Consider the following 20,928-nt stretch of genomic DNA (forward strand, 5'->3'; position numbering starts at 1 on the left):
GATCTGATGGACAGACAGACCCAGATGGATCCACCAAACGAGAATCGGGATAGCGGGATAAAGCGGGAGAGGATGGAAGATGTAGGAGATGTGAAAGGTACAAAGGAGAAACGGAGAAGTAGAGTAAGCAACGGCTGTTGCTCCTCATGGGATGGGTCGGAGAAAAGAGAAGTAGGAAGGAGAAAGAGATCAAGGAGCTGCTTCAAGACCTGACCCGCCTGGCGTCAAAGTATCCCAGGTTGACGGCGGTATCGTTGACACCGACAAATGGTGCCGCGTCTTCGAGAAGTTCCCAGGGGCGAATCGAGTACGGCCCAAGATTTCGGCCGCGGTTCTGGAGCCGAAGTCGACTTGCCATGCAGTTGGAACTTTCAGGTAGCCCTGTCGGTAGTCCCGACGATGCGGCAGGCTGCTGTGCCACGGACGCTGTTGCAGTATAGTTCGCAGAGGTCGGAGTTGGCGTAGAGGCAGAGGCTGCCGGGGATGGAGCCGAAGCAGGTTGAGGGGCGTAAGAAGACCCAGAATCCGCAGCTGGTCCCAGGAGATAGAGAAATCGAGCATCATTCTGGAAGGCAGCAAACGGTGGGCACTTTTCCCTCAGGAACCGGGCACATTGAAGACGGACTTCGTCGGGGAAGATATCAATCAGCGAGGCTGCCACATCCAGAGCGTGGGTCTGCAGCAGGATTCCTGGGCATGGTCGATACTCATCCAGAGGAGCTGGGCGAGGGAAATAATCGGCGGTGGGGAAGAGACGTAGCACATCTCCTGGAAGCCGTGAGAGTGCGATGCAAAAGATCGAGATCAAAAGCCGGGACTGCTCGTGGGAAGGAATTGTCTTTAGGATCGGCGGAGGCTGGATGAAGGCAGACCGATGGATAACTACCATCCGCAGCAGAGCCGAGAACCAAAAGGCAAGGGCACGCTCGAACTTGGAGCGGGTCTCGGCGGAATCCAAGCTGCTTTGCATGGTGATGACCTTGTGAAGAACAGAGTCCATCTTCTCCACGAGAACCGAAGCGACGGACGGAGTGCCGGAGTCGGGGATGCTGCTGGACAGCTCTTCGATTATGGTGAGGTACAGCTTGGCTGTCTCCAAAGATCCCAGGCTGTCCGGTGCGGCGACAATATCGTTCATGGGTTCTTCTAACAGCGGGACGGAGAAGAACTCCTTTTCGGCGCGTTCACGAATCTGCCGTATAGCGTCCTGGCTCATCAACGCAACAAGATCGACCCAATGAAGTCTGTGCATTCGGCAGTCCTCCACGGCGGTTTTGAACATTGCGTCCACAATACTCGTCCGGTTCTCGTTTCCAGAGTCGTCATGGAAAAGAGCCTGAAGCTTCAACTGGCAGAAAGGAAGCGAAAAGTCATCAGTCATACTCGTGAGCTTTTCAACCTCCGCGATGACCGAGTTGTGACCTATAAGGAAGTTAGCCAAGTTGACGCAATACACAAACCAAAACATATGGCATACCGGGCTGTAAATCGACCCCCAGAAGAGAATCAAGCGCCTTTTGCAAAATACCCATGGCCGCCGAGTATTGATTGACAAGCTTCTGCATGCAATCCTGGGTTGCACGATCAGGGTTCCGCACCAGCAACTGGCGTAATAGCAGAACCATGGAGCCCTCCAGGTCATCTTGTCTGGCCAGAGCATTCACATCACTAGCATTGAAGGATTTCACAGCGTCACAAATCATCCCGAGAGCTTCATCCGAGCTCTTAGCCAGGAACTTCTGTTGTGCTAGCTGGAACCGATAAGAGACCTAAAGAGATCGCTGTTAGTACATCAATACTGGAGCAGAGGTCACCGTCAACTTACCAAATCATAGTACCTGCCACCTTCTGTACGAGACACGAGAAGCTCGACGAGTTCTGCGGGTAAACCTGCTGCATTGGGGATCGTTGCCGTCGCCGAATGGCTAAGCCTCTTGACAAGAGACAAGAATGCCCGGATGGTAACACATCCAACTCCAATAAGCGGCGGCAGTATGCGGAGTAACGTGGCCCGATCAGGGGATCGTACATGGCCGCAGACCCAACGGGCCAAGATGCCATCGAAGTGCTTCGGATGGAAAGACCGTAGTTGTGCAAGGTAGCGACAAGTATCATTGGCCGACAACTTCGCATCGCCTTCGATTGACTCTAGGTACTTCGTAAGAGCATGGAAAATCGCATCCAAGGTAGGCTCATCCATAACATTCCCCGAAATGAGAAGCTGATCGAGTCTTTCCCGGAATAAGGGGTTTGTGTCGCTGAGGCTGTCGGGGACATGATCGGAGACGGGGGAAGAGGCAGCCAAGGCTGACTTGTTCTCCATGCGCGACAGGTCCTGGCGAAGGATGGCAACAGTGTTGAGTTCACTAGGTATCTGCAGCCCGAGTTCGATCAGGGAAAACACCAAATCAAGACTCGGGGCGCTGGTCCTTTTGATACCGGCGTAAGCTTCGATCAGTTTGCGGAACAGATCTGTTGTGGCACCAATCACGCAAAGAGAGTCAAAATGGCAGTTGATAGTATCTGCAACCGACGCCAGAACAATGGTGTCGTCGGAGCTTGAAGCACACCTCAAGACATCTGCCAGCATAGAGATATCCCCAAAGGTCTCCAGAATATCGCGAACATTGTAGAACTCGTTGGGGGTAAGCGCAGACACCACCGGAACAGTATCGCTAGAAATGGCTGGCCGGAGTGTTGAGCTGCTAAAGAGAATTAGCACAATTGCACCGAAATGACTAGAAAGAATTATACCACTCACACTGTGGCATCGCGGTTATGCTCAGCAACTCCAAGTCGTAACCACTGGCCAATTTCCCCCTTGACGGCCCAGCCCAGGTTCGTTGGCAAGAGACCAGATGGTGATTTGGTGAGCGGATTGATATCAAAAATCCCTGGAAGACGCTCACAAATGCGATCCTTCACACTCTCGATGGTTTCCGCCTCTTCTGAGGAACTGAGCCCGGTGCGCGCCAAGAGAGTGCTGCGTAAATTCCCAACATGTTCCGGAAGTCGGCGCACGGAAAGCTGTGCGATAAGACCGACATCACTGGGTAAGTCCTGAGCCTGTAATCTTGTCAGAATCCTGGAGCTTGAAGTGATGGAAAGACAATGTTTACCCTGCACTCCTCCCTTGGGGATCCACTTGTAACGCCCTTCGCCATCAGCCATTGCAGATACCGGCCAACCGAGAATGTCTGTGACCTGACAAGCTCCGAGACGGCATGATAAACGTGGCCAATGTTCAATCGTTGATCTTCTCTTGCTTTGGAAAGGAAGGTGATGATACAGCCATCTACGTCGATCCCGATCGATTTCCACTTCCGCAATAGGCGGACGCCGATATAAACCCGACATAGCCCATGGCGGAAGGGAGTGGCAAGCCATTCCAACAATTTCGAGACCAAGACAGTTTTGTCATCAACAGTTTCTAGACAGGCAGAGGAGATTGAGGGGATATCGTGTGAGGAGCGGATAGAATCAAGCAAGCGAATGATACGCTGATGGGGCGAGCGATGAGCTGTTTGTCTGGAGTGCCGAGGTCGCTGGACTCGAGCATTACGTTCCGCAAGGCTTTGAAACAGAGCTCTGTCCACCTGATGTTTGAGGTTGAGACATGATAACACCTGGTGCTTGTACGTGTCCCAGGAATTCGGCAGTATCACTGAAGAAGTATGTTCGTGAACCAGCCTTCGAACAAAGCGAGAGAGTCGATCGATGAGCGGTTGAAGAGGTTCTAGCTTAGGTTCGGTTGCCTGTTGTTCACTATCAGCGATGTCTGGCGACGTGAACAACCCAATTTGACATAGACGTACCTGGCGCAGCTTCTCAAGCAACAATTCGGCCAATCGCCGGCCTCTTCGTCGATAGCGCATGATATTGTCCCAGTATATCCCAAGCATCAGAAGCCAAACAGGGATGGTAGCAAGAGATGCAGCTTCGAAAGACGTCAGGAACCACTCTAGGAAATGGTCGTGATCAAGCAGATTCTCGAAAAAAAGACGGGCAGTCAAACCGACGCTGAGATTGAGGTTAGCACATGGTACACACAAGATATAGGTCCTGTTCACATACGCATAACTCATCTTGGCTTTCCAATCCGAGACTCTAGCCGCCCCAAATACCCCCTCGACAAATTGTTGCACATTAGTCGTCCACTCTCTCACCCATTTCACCTCTAGCCCCACAGCCAGAGCTCCGCTGGTGCCTTTCCGCTTGAACGCGCGAATTTCATTGGCACCCACGCATTTGGCAAGCCAGACAGCCCGTGCAACTGGGATCCATTTGCCTAAACATTGTTCCAGAAGGACTTTGCCTCGGATACCATGAGGAATGGTCCGGCTTAGCTTGCGCAGTGGTACCGACGGGTTGGCAAGATCCCGGAGCCAGGCTTCTCTCTTGTTGTCGGTCAGAGTAACTCGGGGTGGTGGTTTGAAGGTCGATGGCGCATGGACAGTGTTGTGGGCCTGTCGTTTCTCCAGGGCGGCCGCGAAGACCGACGAGAGGATTTGAAGCCCGGTACGATGCTTCAACTGCGTATATAATGCTGGGCGCGCTGTGTTGGATTCATTATGTGACACCTGGACGCGATCATAGTAACCCTGTTTCGCGGTCTGCTCGGTTAGGACATCTTCCGGGTGGTTCCCAGTCCACGGTGTGAAATCAGCGACTTCTAAGGACAATTATTAGCGATACCATCATGGTATGGAATCTTTATCACTCCAGCCACTTACTGTCACCCTTGAGAACCGGAGCAATCGAGGGCACTTCGATGCGGTACGGGGTTGTCTGCACATCCTTGCTCGGCGAACTTTCCCTGGATCTTGAATCACCACTTCCCGCGCGGTCCGGGGCATTTTTCCAAGGCTGCGAAGGCAATGGAGGCGGCGATGGAGATTTTGCTCCTCCAACGCCCTCCCCTCGGTTCTCACTACCCGGGATTTCCGACTGCACCGCTTGGAAGGACCACAGCGGCCGGGCGCGCCACGAGAGCGACGGTCGCGAACTGGCACTTCCGGGGGTATTCCTCGTCTCGGCTCCCATCGCTGGAGCAGTCTCCCCCGCCCCCGATCCACCGGGAACATCCAACCTGGGTCGTTTCGGCGGGGGTTCTCGGTCTTGCGACTCGTAGCCGGGCGTCAGGTCGACGACCGGGGGTCGGGTAGGCGGCGGCAAGGGCGCTTGCGACATTTCCGGCTGAGGGTCATATTGGGCAGGGAACTGCACCATATTGACCTGTCCGGGAACTCCATTGAGCGCGCGTAGGGGGGACCCCACGGTTGGCCGCCGGTAGAAGATTGGGGGATCATCTTCGGTTCATGGTGTGTTGTCCGAGGGGAATCGGGATCATCGGAGCAGGTGTTGGAAGGGAAGGAAGACGAAACACGAATGGTCGATATGAAATGCGAATGCGAGAATGCAAATGCGAAGAAGTTGAAATAGCCGAAATAATGTCCACGAGTGATCTCTCACGGCATTTGGCGAAGGGACGGAACCGGGGCCGAGCGCCTCGAGGTGTGTCGATCACGAAATGGAGAGGGGGGAAGATGAATGTACCTCACTCTCTCTGTCTCTCTCTGCAGACGTCGTACGGGGGAAAGTCCCTCGGGGTCTGACCGTTGTGATGGATATCAGATAACGTAAGAAACTTGTTCTCCGTCGTCCTCCGTCCAGGGATCCACGGGATCGACGGTGAGTTGGTCTGGGTTTATCGCATTACCTGTGAGGGTTTACACCGATCCATGAATGATCTATTGACGAAGGATGGCCTTAATATCTGATAATACTGATCCCTTGATATCAATATTATCAACGGTATTCATAGTATCAATCTTGTCTGGCACTTACCTATACTCGGTGAGCTGTCACATTGAATCCTGCGCCGTATCCACGGATTGTACGATGGTTACACGGTAATGTTTGCTCTCCTGAGAATGGTGTATAGAGTGTATATTTAAATAATTCCTAGTATTATTCACCATATTCTGTACTCATTAAATATTCAAGTCATCGAACTCGTAAACCGGTGCGGGTCTCGGTCGGCCTTGGCATAAAGGCATCACCAGTTCGATCTTCCCACCCCCAATCCTCCCCCGGAAAAGATCCACGTCCTCGGAACCTTCAAGATCTCATCATGGCGTCGAAGAAAGACATGCGACGGGCTGATCTCGGTGCGTACATTTGCCCTCTTCGCCCGTCTGTGGCAGTTTCGCTAACCTTGGACGATGACAGCGATCCCCTATGTCGATCCGCCTCCGAGCAGCAGCGACACCGATATCTCCAGTGCGTTCCCACCCTGTCCGCGATTCCCTTAGGAGGACAAGAACAACATGGCTGATTGGGATATTTTACAGGCACCATGTCGAGCACAATGCCCATGGCGGCGGTAAGTCGATGGCGACTCGCGTGGTGATAAAGTGACCCGCTGACAGATAGCCAGATGTTCACTAGGAACCGGTGAGCTGGTCGCGCATATTACGGAGTTTGTTTCCATGCAGCTAATCTCTGCCGCGCTCTAGGATGATCGGATGGTACGTGGGAGGTCCCTCCGTGTTCAGTTTCCAGCCTATTCTAACCGAGTCGAAGGGTCGCTTTCGTCTTTGCCCTCCAGTCCTGGCTGGGGGAGACCCCGGCGCAGAAGAAGTCCGCTGGGACTCCGGCATATATGTCGGTCCTAATGTCGTGTTCGTACTCTCCAACATTGTCTCCCCCTCCCGTGTGCACTTGACCACTAACTCGGATGCTTTGATCAGTGATGGCATTGGTGGTGGTACGTTTTGGCGACCATATGCGACTAATGTCTCGACTACTAACAAGCCCCTGCAGACTTATTTCCCTCTTTTCATCCCTCCGCCAAATGCACGCAGTGCGGCCTCGCCGGCTGCATCGTCCTGAACCACGCATACTTATCCATTCAATCCCTTCATCTCCCTTTACTCTATACCATCGTCATTACGGTCCTAGGCTTGGGATCGGACAAGGTCATAATCTGGGGGAATGGAATGCGCCGAGGCATAGCTGCGGTCCCCTCCACCAAGTGTCTTGTAACAATAATCTGAATACCATGGAATTCATCCACCAATGCATCTCAAGCGAATAATATACCCAAGAAATATCCAGGTATCTCGAGGTACCTGCGTAGTCTCGAATGCAGCAAGAGTACCGAATGGTACCTGCCGCAGTAAGCAGGTACATGTCGCTTAGGTACACACCGCCTTCCCCACAACGTGACACGCTCAAAAGGCTCTGCTGCTCTTTCGCTCTGTTTCCTTCTTCGACCAAATCAGCCCCTCTCCAGTTCCACGCTTGCGATCGCCTATCTTTTACAGAGATATTGAATCTCGCCTCTCGCTTTCCTTACCAACACTGCTTTTAAGGGCCGTTTACCACGAAAGGCCGAGTTTATGTCCATCGAAAACCTCAAGACCTTCGGTAAGTTGGGTCGCCACCTTCCCCTCCTCAGTGTTCACGGTGTCGGGGGTCACGATGCACACCCCACTGACTCTATGCTCTTGGGTCATTGACTGCGGATGCTTCTTGTAATTATCAAGCGCGTTGGCTGTCGAGAATTCATGTTCTCGTCACAGCCCACCGTCGATCGCTGCGGCGGGGTAGAAATTCGATTCTGACCTGAGGCTGACAATCTCCCCCTCACAGACCCCTTCGCCGAAGCTGACGAAGACACCGGCGAGACTAAACAGTCTCAAAATTACATCCATATACGGATTCAGCGTACGTCGCACAACCCCCCAATCCACCTCGTCACGGTCGCGGCTCGCTGGCGCTAAAATGAGGGGCTCGAGTGCTAACCGCTTTGTTTCATCTAGAGCGCAATGGTCGAAAGACTCTGACCACAGTTCAGGGTCTTCCTAAGAAGTTCGATCAGAAGAAGATTCTGAAGGTGATCAAGAAGAAGTTCGGTATGTCTCCTCGCTATCGCAAGATCGGGGTTCCCAGGAAGCTAACAAACAACCAGCGTGCAATGGCACCATCGTCGCCGACACTGAGATGGGCGAGGTGATTCAGCTGCAGGGCGACCAGAGAAAAGATGTCCAGGAGTTCTTGACCGACAAGAAGGAGGGCCTTGAGCTGGATGCCAAGACCATCAAGGTATGTCGTCTGCCCCGCACCAGATTCATCTCCAGATCTAATCAATATATCAGGTCCATGGGTTCTAATCCCGACATCATGCCCTGTTCCCGATCTCTTCTTCCCAGTCTATGTTGCCCTGTGAGCGGTGGGGTGAGAAGCATGCTGTGTTATCCCTCATCCGCCGGCCGTGCGCCCTGCCGGCCCTCGCAACCGTCAAGTGTCTTGCTTTCTTTCTCCACCTCTCATGTGCCTGGCGTGTTAGACCTGGGCCTTTGTCGACATGGCCCGCTGCATTTGTGTGCACCTCCGGACGACCGTGCCCGCTTGGTCGCCCGGGGGAGCGGAGTGCTTTATCGACTCGACTGCTATTTTTAGGACGGGATTATGATGGAACGAGGCGTTGGTAGATACCCATATCTGCATAGACAGACGATACTTTTTTTTCGTTCTCACTCTTTTCTTTGCTTCTCCCATAATTTGCGTGTCTTTTCATTCATTTGCTTCTTGGGGGTTTGTCTGTGTCGCGGATTACCCCGGCTCTGGGTTCATTCTTGGGACGGCTCGAGGAGACTCAGATGGAAAATTGGGGCGTGCTTCGTTGAACCGTCTTGTCGGTCTCTATCGTCTACCATTTTTCTCTTTCTGTCTCGCTCATTGTTCCCCCTGCGATTGTCGGTGCTAGTACTTGGAAGCAAGAAATATGAACTGTTCGTAAGTGGCCTGGGTAAAAATGTCGTTCTGGAGAGTGCAGTCGCGCAGCCTTTTGAAGGTATTCATGTAGAGCTATGCCACCGGACATGGTCCTCGACGGCGTTACTATATGCGTAATACACCCACTGCAAACAAACATAAGAATGGATTAGATCTATCAAAGATCGGTCCCTAGGTATCTTGAAAGAAAAACAGCCGAAATGACAAACGGGGAAGAGTCCAGGAGAAAGATTCAAGGAATGTGCAAAATCAAGCTCGAAAGATAGCATGATCAACGGATTCCCCCCGAGCATATACAATGCATTTTCCCTGTCCAGCGCTAGAGTTCTCCCGCAATCGCGCGGTCGTCGGCGACTCGCATGCGCAGAAATATGGCCACGGCCCAGTCCCATAACTTGCGGGTGATGACGAAGACGGGCACCTCGGGTTCGTTTTCGCGAGTTAAGTGCAATTGTAGTAGAAGCGAGGACATACTGACAAAGCTGGCAACGGACACAACTAGGAGCGAGGCTGCGGTTTCGCGTTTGATCGTGGCGTGGTTTTGGGTTGCATGGTAGACGAAAGTGAGGGTCTGTTATTAGATCAAGATGTTAGTATAAGTATATAATAAGAAATGCTATCGAGGGAAAAGGCACTGTGGGCTGCAACGTACGGTTGTAATGGAGATCCAGGCGGGCAGCAGGAGTCGGGGATCAGACGATGCACCGGAGAGATAAAGGACCCAGGAAGTGATATATGCAATTAACCCGTTTGTTGTCAAGAGACGGATCACAACAGCCGGCGGGGTGTAGTTTAGAAGCCTGGTCGTAAATAATAAGTGTGAGCATGGACAGCACAAGGTCGAAACTGTCGAGTAAGGAGATATCACCCACCATCGAGACATCATACAATCAGCAAAGAAATAAGAAAGATATGCGGATGCACAGCACTGAAAGAATAAAAGAGTCAGCATGGAACATTCAATGGTAAGTTCAAATCTTCAGCAAAAATGCATATCCAAAGATAGAAAGCGCAGCACCCCACATCGAAAAGAGCATCACATACCCACATAATAGCCAAAGCCACCTCCGTGACTCGAAACCTCCGCTCCACATCCCATTCCTGTCCCACACTACCAACAATCGCCGCCGCCCACCCCTCTCGTCCCATACCCGGCCGGATGTGCAGCAACTCCGCCAGGAAGGTGAAAGCACATCGCAGGCCCCACCACGCGGAGGGCACTGTACTCAGAGCCCGGCAGACCAACAGGGGGATATACCACCTGCGATCCACCCCCAATATGACAGCCACCCGTGGGTGCAGCGCGGATGGGGCCGCCTGGCCGGCATCGCTACCGAGTGGGGTATGGGACGTCTCTGAGGTCGGGGACGGCGGGATGGCAGGTGACGCCACTGTCGCAGAGGAAGCCACTTCTTTGGCGAACAAGCCCGAAGACGACGGGGCGGGCGGACTGAGTAGCTCGGGTAGGACGGTTGATTGCGCGAGATTCAGGTCCGGCTCGCCAGGCGATCGAGCGTGGGGGGAGTAGGGCGGAGGAGAGACATTACGTCGAGGAGCCAGCCTTTATTGACGATCACGGCATATGCGGCCGCCGCGCAAGACGATGGAAAGGGTCGAGGAATCAAATTAAGGAAAGTAGGGACGGGAGTTGCTTCGAAGACTTGGGACGTGTCGAGCTGTTGACGGTTTCCCCCCTAATCAGCAACTATCAAGTCTCGTGAAGGCGGGTGATGCCTTCGGAGACAAAGTGAATGTGGTAGGGCTGGAATTGCAAAAATAGCACCAATCTACTTCCAGATTATGAGTAATAAAAAAACAAAACAAAACAAAGTTGGTGGAGTTGGGACTCAGTGAAGTCGAAGGAGTCTCATGGCTATCGCGGAGGATGGCACGTGATCGAGCCTCCGCGGGTTTTCTTCTTCTTCGCGACAATAACAACTATCGTTTGCGCAACTCGCCATGGCCTCCCTACGACTGCCTGCGGGCAATGTGGCTTGCACACGACCACGATACTCTCTTATCCGCCACTCCGTCCCATGCTCGTACCAATGCCGGTCCTTTTCCCAGGCGCCCCGGTGGGCATATCGACAGGCGGAATTCAACCCCCGAGTGTCTCAGGGCCTTCGATGAAAACTCGCACTCGCAACATGATGAATATTCAATTGCCGAATGATATCGGGGTTATGCCGGGTACTTTTATCCGCCCGCCGTGGAAGGACCTGCCGTCGGTCTTCGAAAACCCGAAGGATCGGTGGCTCATGGAATGGACCTGGCTGAAGACTCGTGTTCAGAATTTCATGAGGTGAGTTTTTGATAGTATCTGGCCTGGATTGCCATGCGTTTCATTTCGAGACGGATCGTCCTGGGAATATTTTTGGTCTATGGAAAGAAGAGCCCTGCTGACGGCCCAGCAGCTTGTGGGTCTATTGCAAGAAGGATAACAAATTCCCACTTCTGTTGAGAGAAAGACGCAGAATCGCAGGTGATCTGCAGAAACAGATGTACTCGGCGTTCGCCCGGTAAGTCTGCACATGGTCTCTGGTCTACGTGCTTCTTGGTCCATAGGCTCATTTTTGTGAACTAAACAGGGGCGACGTCGCTGTTCTCCGTAAGATCTGCTGCGATGGCCTCTTCAACACCTTGGACACACAGGTTGGAGCTCGCCCGAAAGGTGAGAAAATGACCTGGTCCTTCATCAAACACCTCCGCACACCGAGCACCTGGTTCTCCGGTCTGCACGTCCTCTCGGATCGCGCGACGGCCATTCCCGACTTGCCGGAATCTGGCGTACGCCAGATCGTCGTACGCGTGGCCAGTCGCCAATCCACCAGCAAGAAGCGCTCCCCTCAGCCCCCGGCACGTGGATCTCCAGCGGCAGTCGAACCAGTAGCGCCCAAGCAACAGGACTGCGAGGAGTATTTCATGATCCAGCAGATTCGCTGGAATGGCAAAGACTCCGGGTGGCAGGTCTGGGGCCATATCAAGCCGACTGATTTGGATACAGTCAAGAGCGACCCTCACTTTGCGCCGGGCTTGAGTGCTTTAGAGCGCCTCGAAGCCCTGCAGAACCAGGGGCCCTCGGGCCGGAAATAAGCCCCTTTTCAATAATGGGAGGTCATGATTTGTCTCTTATATGTCTACCATCTCTACACTCGAGCATTGCGCTTCATTGACAGAGGACCACACAATCTGTTCTTCGAAGATTTTCACTCCCCCCATCTCCCGCCGTCTCCCCGGTTGACTTGTTGTTGAACCCATCTGTGTATCACCACAAAAAATCCTTTGAATCCGGCACCCTCTGCTTCGCTTCATTCCCTTGTGTTACCCTAACCCCCTTTGTCCGTCTCGAGTCGAGGTATATTTTATTCTTGCGAAGCGAGTGATGCCGGAGCACCCACTATTTTCATGTATTATAGCCACAAGCTGAAATCCCAGTTTTGCTTCAGATAACGTAAACCACTACCTTGTGTACTCAGCGAGGCGCATACTGTGAGTAGTATTGCTGACCCTCTCGGGGTTGTCTCGAAACATGATGACCGGTAATGAGGCATACCTAGGGATATAGGGATACTACGTGGGTTGCGAGCGATTTCACCGTTGGGCCGGGGCCAATATGCAACAATGGATCTACAATACAATAAAGGCCAGATGCAGCTGCACAATGATCGCTAGGGGGTATATCAGGGACGATAGATTCGTGGAAGCTAAGTGTAGACGAATACGGAACCACGGTGGTTGCAGCGGGAGCCAAGTAGGGGACGGGCATCTTCGGCTATCCCGAGTCGCAGGTGGTTGGGGTTGGGTCGAGCATATTGCGAGGTAGCCGGTAGAGACCCGGAGTCCAAGGAGAGGCAAAAACGCGAATAAGGAACCAAACAAACAAACAAACAAACAAAACGTGGGTGTATATGTACAGAACTCAAAAAGTAGCAATTCATGCGAGGCGTGTGAGAGTCTCCGGCAAGACGCAGTGCAGCAGTGTGATATGGAACTGGAATGAACGTGCTGTAGAAAACAGGAGACGCCGAGGGGAACGGTGTGGACTAAAGACAAGAGCAGCCCGCGGACCGCGGTGGATGTTCATGGACCAACTTAGAAACAAGAAAAGAGGAAACCCCAGCCACGGAAAGAAAGGAATAAGGCAGATAATCTAGTCGTCGTCGAAGATCTGGAAGGTGTTGACCAGGATCGTCTCGATGACACGGACTTGCCAGCCGGCGTCGGCGATGTTGCCGCCCGCGTTGGCGCCCATCAGAGTTGGTCTGGATGGTGTTAGCGAGAATTGTCAGATAAGAAAGAAGAATCAAAGTCATGGGACGAGCATACCCAAAGCAAATAGCCAGATTGCCTGCGTTCATGCGGTTCTGGGTATAGTGTTCTTGGATTTTGTTGAGATGCTGCGGTGTCAAGGGTTAGCATATCGAGCAGCGGGAGACTAAACCTCAGACCAATAAAACATACCAGGATAATAGCGCGGAGAGTGGCGTAGTGAGCATCCGGCAGACTGTTAATGAGGGCGTGCAGCGAGTCTCGGCGCTGGATATCATCATCGATGCCTGTGATATCTCTCGTCAACCCTGAACCAAACACAACCGAGGCATCAAGACTTACGGGCAGAATCAACAAACTGGGCGTAATATTGCGAGGTAAACAGCGGGTCGGGCAGGTCCCGGAAGAACTGCTTCACGAGTCCTGCAACACTGTTGACATCGTGGTAGAAGTTCTCCGGATTGGTAAAGTCGACTTGGGACGAGTCTGGTCATGTCGCATAACACATTAGCAAAATTCCACGTCCTGAAACAGGCATGAGTCCCAGACTTACCGTTATCAAACACCGCCTTCATGTGATTGATATGGTTGGCGCTGCCCGAAAGTCGGTAGATCCCCTCCAAGTCCAGACCAAACAGCTCGACGGCCTGGAAACACTGGTAGACAAGGAACGGAACGGCAGTTCCATCACGAGCATACAAATCATTCAGCGACACACCGAAGACAGGCTTCAATGGAGGGAGGTTTGATTGAAGGCCCTTCTCTGAGGGGGGGAGGTCCTGCCATCGGTGCTTGGACCAGTGGCGGAGAATCATGAGAAGGCGGCCCAGAAACAGGGTAGGGCGGTTGGCTCTTGGGGGTTACAGATACAGAATCCGGCTGTGGTGGGTAAGGCGATTGCGGAAGTCGGTCGCCCTGAGCCGGTGGGCCTGCGGGCGAGGAAACGTTAGGCTGGGCGAGCGTCACGGGCATACTAGACTGGTGCTTGGTCTGGGTGCTTGGTTGCGAGGATGCAGCAGCAGGTCCCGCGAGAGTCTAGTAAGGAAGTCAGCGCATATCAGTGATCTCTGGACAGCAAAAATACATACTGGGTGGCGCTCATATTTAACTTCTTCCGAGGCAACAGCACCAGGGTTCCCTTCGTGGCTCAGGATAAAGTCATCGAGGTCTCTCTGGTTGTCAACCTGACGCACAACTTCCGCAAGGCTTTTAGGTCCCAATGCTGCGTTGTTGCCATCGGGTCTCAGAGGACTGACGCAGAGACCCTGGCCCAACAGGAGCTTCTCGCTGAAAGTAGCTGCGGAGGTGTAAGCAAACCACCGCAAAAATGATATACTTGAAGCGTAATAGACACGTACCAAACTTCTGTTGCTGCAGAGTCAAGCCCTCGTCGCACTCTTTAATCAACTCCCGGAGGTTGTGCACCGCCTGCGGCCGGTGGGTGGCCACAAGCTCCTGGCGCGCAGTCTGGGCTGCTTGCACCTTGGATGCATAGTCACTATCGGCCGTCTGGACCTTGCGCAGCATTTCCTCCTCATGCTGTGCGGCGGACTTGTGGCCCTTGAGCCCGAACTTGCCGCCCTGCTTGTCTCCGGTACGGACACGGTCGTACTGCTCCGCGAACGACTCATATTTGGCCTTGGCCTTCTCCGACAAAGCCTCAGCATCGACGACCTTCTTTTCCGCGGCGAGACCCGTCTGTTTCCATTGCTTGCGACCGCGCTCGATGTTGGTGGCGAGCTCTTGCAGATCCTCGGCCATTTGCTGGAGCGACACGGAAAACTGGAGCCCGTGGTCGGCCATGCGTTCGTGGAGACGATGGATGTCCCTGTAGCTCGAGCTATAGGTACCCTGTCGGTTCTCGGTGCGCTGCGCCGCCTCGCTGACAGCGCGGGACAGCTTCCTCAGCCCCTGAGCATGTTCGTCCTCCAACGCCCCTCGTTTCTTGAGAAAAGTCGAGAAATCCTGTAGACACGAAGTCAGCGCATACAACTTCTCTGGATTCGGGGTTATCTTGTCGGTCACGAACCCTGGCGGAGGCAACACTCTGCTTCAATCGAGCCAGAAGCGTGGTAATGCCGATCTGCAAGCGACATCGGCACGGTCAGTACATAGCTGTTCCCTCATTTTCTTGCGGTTGCGCAGCCCCAAATGGCTGGCCTAGATGGCTGCTCACATCTGAGTAAATTATTTTATCCAAGCGAGCTTTGAGCTCGTCGGAGATGGACTCCTGGGGCGGCTCGACAGCCCCCGAATGGCCGATGGACGAGCGACCGGCGCTGGACGGGGGCGCATCGGACAGCACTGGTAGCGCCGTCGGTTCTGGGAGGGCCGAATCGGACATGGGAGGAACGGGATTTGGGGGATCGATGAAGGTGGGAAAGTGGAGGGGAAAGTAGAGAATCCGGAGGATGAGCCCAACAGGCTATTATTATCGATGACACCGGACGGTTGCTTGGCGGTGGGGAGTTGGGGCGATCAATGAGGTCAGGGAAACGTTGGAGCCTGGAGAAGACAAAGATGAGAGATCTTAAATGCTGGTGGTATTACTTTGATCGTATTTCTTGCTATTCCGGCGGTTTTTTTTTTTTTTTTTGTTTTGCCCAAGTTGTTTCAAGGCGTCGAGACAGCCACGTAGATGTGGCGGTCTATACTTGGGAGCTCTCCACATGAAAAAAAAAAAAAAAAAAAAAAAAAAAACACTTTTATTGGCATGGTATCATCGCTGGAACTCGCTCAAACAATATATATACAGATACACAAGTTTCAGAAATATCAACGAAAATCGCCCTTTATAGCACCGGAGGCGCGACAAAGGAGTCGGGGATGCCCTCAAAAACCCAGTTCAGGGAATCAAAGACCTCGGAGAATCCCGCTTCGCTAAAAAAGGCACCGCCTTCGTCAAACTGGGCTGGAAGCATCAACGATGGATCCTCGAGAGAACTCTCTTGCTGCTGTCGCGTTAAAGGTCCAACCGTCCCTGAGAGATCTTGGTTTGCCGAGGCAGCTACAAGCGAATAAGAGTGAGCAATAAAATCAAATAACTGTAACAGCCGTGAATAGAACTCACCTTGTAATTCTTCAATGCTCTTCATGGGCCGGAACCGCTGGCGCCAGCGCCATACCGTATCGTAAACGTGACTCATGCTCATCCGGCAGCGCACTTTGAGCTGAAGAGTATCCTCCTCAGCAGGCTCCAGACCCGTAGCATTCCACATCTGAGCGAGAATATCCGCGAGACGAATAGGACGATCATGATCCATCACACTGATTCTGCGGATAGCGGATATCGCTCCGTTAAACAGAAGCTTGCCGTGGTTGAAATCAATGTGTCGGCTGAAGCTGCTCTTCAACAGCTTCATGAGGGCAAAGGCAGCCGACACAATCATCTGAAGGATGTAATTCGTGGAATGGCCGATCAACTCGCCCGGAGACGTTTCGAGGTCGAGCACCCGACCCAAGAAGGAAGTTGTTGCGATGAAGAGTTTCGTGAGGTCGTCACTCCGTGCACTCGAACCCAAAAATACAAAATACCGGAAATGCAATTCTGCTGCGCGTAGGTGGATCATATTGATCGCTGAGAGTAAATGTTAGCAGGGGCGAACCCTCATTTACGACTTTGAAACATACCAGAGATTTCCCGTCCAAACTCGACTTCCATCTCTCGCAATTCACTCTCCAAAATCTGCACAACGACAAGCTTCTCGGCGCTGATAAACTCTGCTGGTTCGGGCTTGCTACTGTATAGAGCTTTGGTGACTCGGTCACAAAACTTCTCAATACGCAACCGAATGGCCAAATCGTCGGGGAGGCGATAATCGGCGTCTTTCAAAGAGGCCGGCTCAAGGGCCCAGTCGTATATCGTACTTGGTGGCTGGCCATAACCGGTTGCAACACTGCATATAATGCATTAGTCTCTGCGCGATTACTAGCCGAGTCGAGTGGGAAAGACTCACTTCTGGGCCACTATATTGCAGATAACCCAAGTATGCAGCCGGTCCTTCAGGGCTTCTCCTTGAACCTCCATCCGGAAAGTGGTGAATTCTTCCGCCTGCACCGGACGATGCAAGCCCAGTTGCATGGCGATCTGCATCATCAGACCACTAAGCATGAAGGTTGCATCGGTCCGTTGGCTGGTCGTCGGAAGGGGCCATGTGCATAAAACACAGAGTGCCTTGACGACACGGTAATCTTGCGGGACATTGGTGATGGTTGACCATAGGAGCCGACTGAATGGACCCGAAAGAGCACTCAGGAGACCAGGCTCAGATGGAGACCGTCGGCTGGCAACGCAGATGATGGTCCATGCCAGCAAAGGGCATCGATTTAGATACACCTCGGCGGGTTTGGGGGGATTGAGAAGGGGAAGGAAAGGATGATAAAACGTAAAGTATCTGTGGGTGTGTTAGAAAGAATAATGCACATGAGTCAAATACATAAAGTTCATACTGTTCGAATAGTCGGCTGACTCGTGCTCGCGACAAGGAGACATCTTCCAGCCGCCAGTGGTTCTCTTCCTGTGACGGAATGGAACCATCCCTCTGCATTGTCAAAGGGGTCGCCATGGCCGGGTGCGGTTCCACCGGCACCGATACTGGCCGTGATCGTTCGATCGTGGCCGAGTCACGGCGGGCAAAGACCTCCTCAGAGCACTGCGACAGGTCATCACCGATATGAGATTCGCCCGTCTGCTCCTGGTTTGGATGAGATAGTCGACTCCGAAGGTCTGCAATCTCCTTCTCCATCTCCGCATTGCGTCTGTGAAAGTGTGAGCAGGGTCTATGTCACGTAGGATGAGGAGAGGAGAGTTTACCGTCTCTTGGAGATACGCTTAAACGACTGTTCAACTTTGCAGTCAATTCCTAGCCTGCGGCAGCGCGAGCAAGCCGCGGCCGGAGTCTGGACAATATCACATCGAAGCTGCAGCCATGATTAGATTGCATGATCAAGACAGAAAGACAGAAATAGCCGGGACAATAGGAGAGGTTTTCTCTGCCTGAGGCAAGTGGGATGGCCATATCGGAGACATGCATGTGGCTCACCTTCTGCTGCTTACACTCATTGCAGGCCTTCCGGCTGCCACCTCGGCGCTTGCCCGTCACAGGCGGGGTCTTCTCCATCTCGCACGGCTCCGAACTTCTCTGCATGGAATCGACGCCCGGGGGTGGCCGAGGCAGTCTGGGGGACCGAAAGTCGCTCGGGGGGTTGAGTAATGCGGCCCATTCGGCGCCAGGAGATTCCGATACCCCAAGTCCATCAGGATCGACCTGCGCTCGCCCGATATAAAAACCCCATGGAACAGGAGCGAGTGCTCGTGGTTTCGATCTGCCGGAAATCGGAGAAATCGTGTGGGCGCAGGTACGGGGCCTCAGGCGAAGTGGAGAAGACTTGAAGCTGGCGCCGTCGCTGATTCGATGCGCTCGACGAAACTCGGCAGTTCCTGACTCAGCTGGTGCCTGAGGCATGAAATATCTATAAACCAGGGCAAGTATCCCTGCTCAAGATGAAGGTCCATGGAGGGCCAGAAGTGGAGCGCATTGTGTTTTTGCTACTAAATTTCTTTGGTTTCAACCCTACACAGGACCATCTCCACTACACCATCCAAACTCGAGGAAATCACCCCCTTCATGAGCAACAATATTTCCAGAATTCTTGATCCTCTCCAAGAATTGGCCATAGCGGCTTGCTCAATGTCAAGTTGACATCAATATATAGAGACAGCCTGTATGGGCACAAATGGAACCATCAAGTGATCCATGGGGCCCAGCTTGAACGGTGATTGTAGTGCGGCCACTACTGTTTCGTTGGCATATTGCACCACATGGCACGCTGTGGTTTGGACTGATCTTGTTCCGGTCATGATCATGGAAAGAGATTGAAGAGCAGGCTCTGGTTTTAATAGCAACTTGAGTCAATAGAACGACTTGGTCTAGGTGGTTTTGACGGTTGCCGGTTGCATTTATACCTCGGTAGGTGGTCATTCTGCGGATTCGTCCGAGGGCATGGCCGCATGAAAACTACAACTTGAAATTTCAATGGTAATTAGAATGAAACAAAAAGATATCGAATCGAATCAAACAATAGAAAACTCTGCTCAGTCAATCGATCAGCCCAGAAAAATTAGAGCTGTGTATAGCTCGGACAAACGTCTTAATCATCCGACCGCCACTCTTCCTTCGTCCGGGCTCTTGGAACCACCGACAACAATACTGTGACAATGCGACGGGATCGCTCCGAGGATGCGGGCGTGTCGGAAAAGCCGATGGAGAAGAGAACTCATAGCTGCATCGCCTGTGAGTACTCAAGCGACTACTGGAGAGTCGAGGACTTGGTACACTGACCGAATGAGCAGACCGTCGCCGCAAAGTTCGTTGCATCTTCCCTTGGGACAACCCCACTGTCTGCATCAATTGCTCCAGGCAAGGTATAACATGTACTCCACAGGGTGTGCAGAGCACCGCAAGCCCAGCATCTTCGCCAAGAACCAACCCTCGCGCAGACACTTGTGGCTTTGCGAAGTAGGATCGCCGTAATGTTGTTTCTTCATCTTCTTGATTGCACACAAAGCACGCCAGATGAGAGCCTTATCCGCAGAACAATGGCTGCGCTCAAGCATTGCTCCGGGGGTCAGTTGGGCTCGCTATCCAGACAGTGTCATTCGGCGCTCGAGGCTCTCGTGTCCATGTGCCGAGAGATGGGCGATGAAGGATCTCGAAATATTTCGCTGCCCTACTTCGGTGTCATCTCGGTCAGTTCCAGAGTTCATGGCCCTGGTGAAGATGATCACAGCGGCGAGCAGACAGCAGACAGCACCGCCTATGAAGAGTTGCCCGCTACTGCAGGACCGGAGACTCATGATCCCCTGCTTGGGATGTCCGGCCCTTTGAAGGACTTATTCTGGAATTATCATGGGCCATTGGTCTACGATTCTCTGTCGTTTTATTTTTTTTCTCGACTTGGCTCTTGAGGGTGGGAGTTAGTCAAGAAGGGTTGATCTCCAACTCAGAAGTATCATTTTTCGATATCCTTCTCATCGATGCTATTCTTGACCGCGTATGCCATCACCCCAAAACTTTTCATCTAAAAACATGAACGAACTTGAGGTTACCAAGGCTTAGTCCATGGAAGGATTGACGGATCACCTCATCTTCGACCCACATACCATGGCCCGAGGTCGAGGGCAGGATCCGAGTGAACATTTAAAAAGGCCGGGGTCACCTCACGCATCTGCTGATTTCTACTTACTCTGTTCCACTATTGAATCAATTAAACTATTCCCGATCGAAGCCGCAGACCCCCACGCCATCATGTCCGAAGTCAACGTCACCGCGGTGATCTACCCCAAGCCCGAGAAATTCGACGAGGTATATCATCTTTCATGAAATTAATAGACAAATCTCCAGCCAAAGTGATCTTATTTTAAACACAATACTTACTGTAAATAGGTCGCAGCCCTCTTTTCCCAAGTGGCTACCAAGGTGCAAGAACATGAGCCAGATACACTGCTGTACTATGCATTCCAAGTACGCGAAAAGCATGAAATCGTGGTGGTTGAACGGTCAGTTGGCAGATCAGATTTCTCCTCAATTGGGCTTTGATGGTTGTAACCATGTGCCTCGGCAATTAGGATCATTTCATGTCAATATGAGTTGTATCTCTTTCACTAACTCGTCCCAGATACAAAAACCAGGCGGCGGTTCAGACCCATGTCCAGGCACCCTATTTTCGCGAGTTTGCGGCCCAATTGCCCGCGCTGTCGGCCAAGCCTTGGGAGCTGAGGGCGGGAGGGTTTTTGAGTCGGGGAGTGTCGCGGCTGTAGATGGGATGAGAATAATGAGAAAAAAAAAATCATGAGGT

At 52.6% G+C, this 20,928-nt stretch overlaps 8 protein-coding genes across 8 annotated transcripts; 4 read left to right on the forward strand and 4 right to left on the reverse strand.

Moving 5' to 3' along the window:
- Positions 1–202: 202 nt before the first annotated feature.
- NUU61_000431 (mediator of RNA polymerase II transcription subunit 12) lies at positions 203–5,307 on the reverse strand (the record flags this gene model as incomplete). Its single annotated transcript, XM_056651015.1, has 7 exons — positions 203–1,422; positions 1,478–1,769; positions 1,826–2,705; positions 2,762–3,066; positions 3,120–3,755; positions 3,816–4,672; positions 4,734–5,307. Coding segments are annotated over 7 exons (4,764 nt in total), but the record flags the coding sequence as incomplete, so codon positions are not given.
- Positions 5,308–6,358: 1,051 nt separating this feature from the next.
- Positions 6,359–6,894, forward strand: NUU61_000432 (uncharacterized protein; the record flags this gene model as incomplete). The annotated part of the gene is made up of 2 exons (XM_056651016.1): positions 6,359–6,385; positions 6,565–6,894. The coding sequence occupies 2 exons, from the start codon at positions 6,359–6,361 to the stop codon at positions 6,892–6,894; spliced, it is 357 nt and encodes a 118-aa protein (XP_056515866.1).
- A 509-nt stretch (positions 6,895–7,403) lies between these two features.
- NUU61_000433 (translation initiation factor eIF1) lies at positions 7,404–8,498 on the forward strand (the record flags this gene model as incomplete). Its single annotated transcript, XM_056651017.1, has 5 exons — positions 7,404–7,431; positions 7,657–7,731; positions 7,827–7,919; positions 7,976–8,109; positions 8,217–8,498. The coding sequence occupies 5 exons, from the start codon at positions 7,404–7,406 to the stop codon at positions 8,496–8,498; spliced, it is 612 nt and encodes a 203-aa protein (XP_056515867.1).
- Positions 8,499–9,121: 623 nt separating this feature from the next.
- Positions 9,122–10,384, reverse strand: NUU61_000434 (uncharacterized protein; the record flags this gene model as incomplete). Its single annotated transcript, XM_056651018.1, has 4 exons — positions 9,122–9,373; positions 9,455–9,602; positions 9,884–10,252; positions 10,380–10,384. The coding sequence occupies 4 exons, from the start codon at positions 10,382–10,384 to the stop codon at positions 9,122–9,124; spliced, it is 774 nt and encodes a 257-aa protein (XP_056515868.1).
- A 466-nt stretch (positions 10,385–10,850) lies between these two features.
- NUU61_000435 (uncharacterized protein) lies at positions 10,851–11,895 on the forward strand (the record flags this gene model as incomplete). The annotated part of the gene is made up of 3 exons (XM_056651019.1): positions 10,851–11,104; positions 11,217–11,321; positions 11,391–11,895. 3 exons carry the CDS (start codon positions 10,851–10,853, stop codon positions 11,893–11,895), a joined length of 864 nt encoding a protein of 287 aa, XP_056515869.1.
- Positions 11,896–12,952: 1,057 nt separating this feature from the next.
- rgd1 (putative Rho GTPase activator (Rgd1)) lies at positions 12,953–15,415 on the reverse strand (the record flags this gene model as incomplete). The annotated part of the gene is made up of 10 exons (XM_056651020.1): positions 12,953–13,064; positions 13,129–13,199; positions 13,264–13,358; positions 13,414–13,557; positions 13,625–13,850; positions 13,936–14,106; positions 14,160–14,368; positions 14,430–15,036; positions 15,101–15,154; positions 15,248–15,415. The coding sequence occupies 10 exons, from the start codon at positions 15,413–15,415 to the stop codon at positions 12,953–12,955; spliced, it is 1,857 nt and encodes a 618-aa protein (XP_056515870.1).
- A 448-nt stretch (positions 15,416–15,863) lies between these two features.
- NUU61_000437 (transcription factor domain-containing protein) lies at positions 15,864–18,536 on the reverse strand (the record flags this gene model as incomplete). The annotated part of the gene is made up of 6 exons (XM_056651021.1): positions 15,864–16,648; positions 16,702–16,967; positions 17,028–17,465; positions 17,521–17,829; positions 17,885–17,991; positions 18,114–18,536. 6 exons carry the CDS (start codon positions 18,534–18,536, stop codon positions 15,864–15,866), a joined length of 2,328 nt encoding a protein of 775 aa, XP_056515871.1.
- A 1,842-nt stretch (positions 18,537–20,378) lies between these two features.
- NUU61_000438 (putative quinol monooxygenase) lies at positions 20,379–20,890 on the forward strand (the record flags this gene model as incomplete). The annotated part of the gene is made up of 3 exons (XM_056651022.1): positions 20,379–20,435; positions 20,517–20,629; positions 20,749–20,890. The coding sequence occupies 3 exons, from the start codon at positions 20,379–20,381 to the stop codon at positions 20,888–20,890; spliced, it is 312 nt and encodes a 103-aa protein (XP_056515872.1).
- Positions 20,891–20,928: the final 38 nt, after the last annotated feature.

Source organism: Penicillium alfredii (genome assembly GCF_028826965.1).
Source record: "Penicillium alfredii strain IBT 34128 chromosome Unknown utg000001l_segment0_segment0, whole genome shotgun sequence".
NCBI classification, from domain to species: Eukaryota; Fungi; Ascomycota; class Eurotiomycetes; order Eurotiales; family Aspergillaceae; genus Penicillium; species Penicillium alfredii.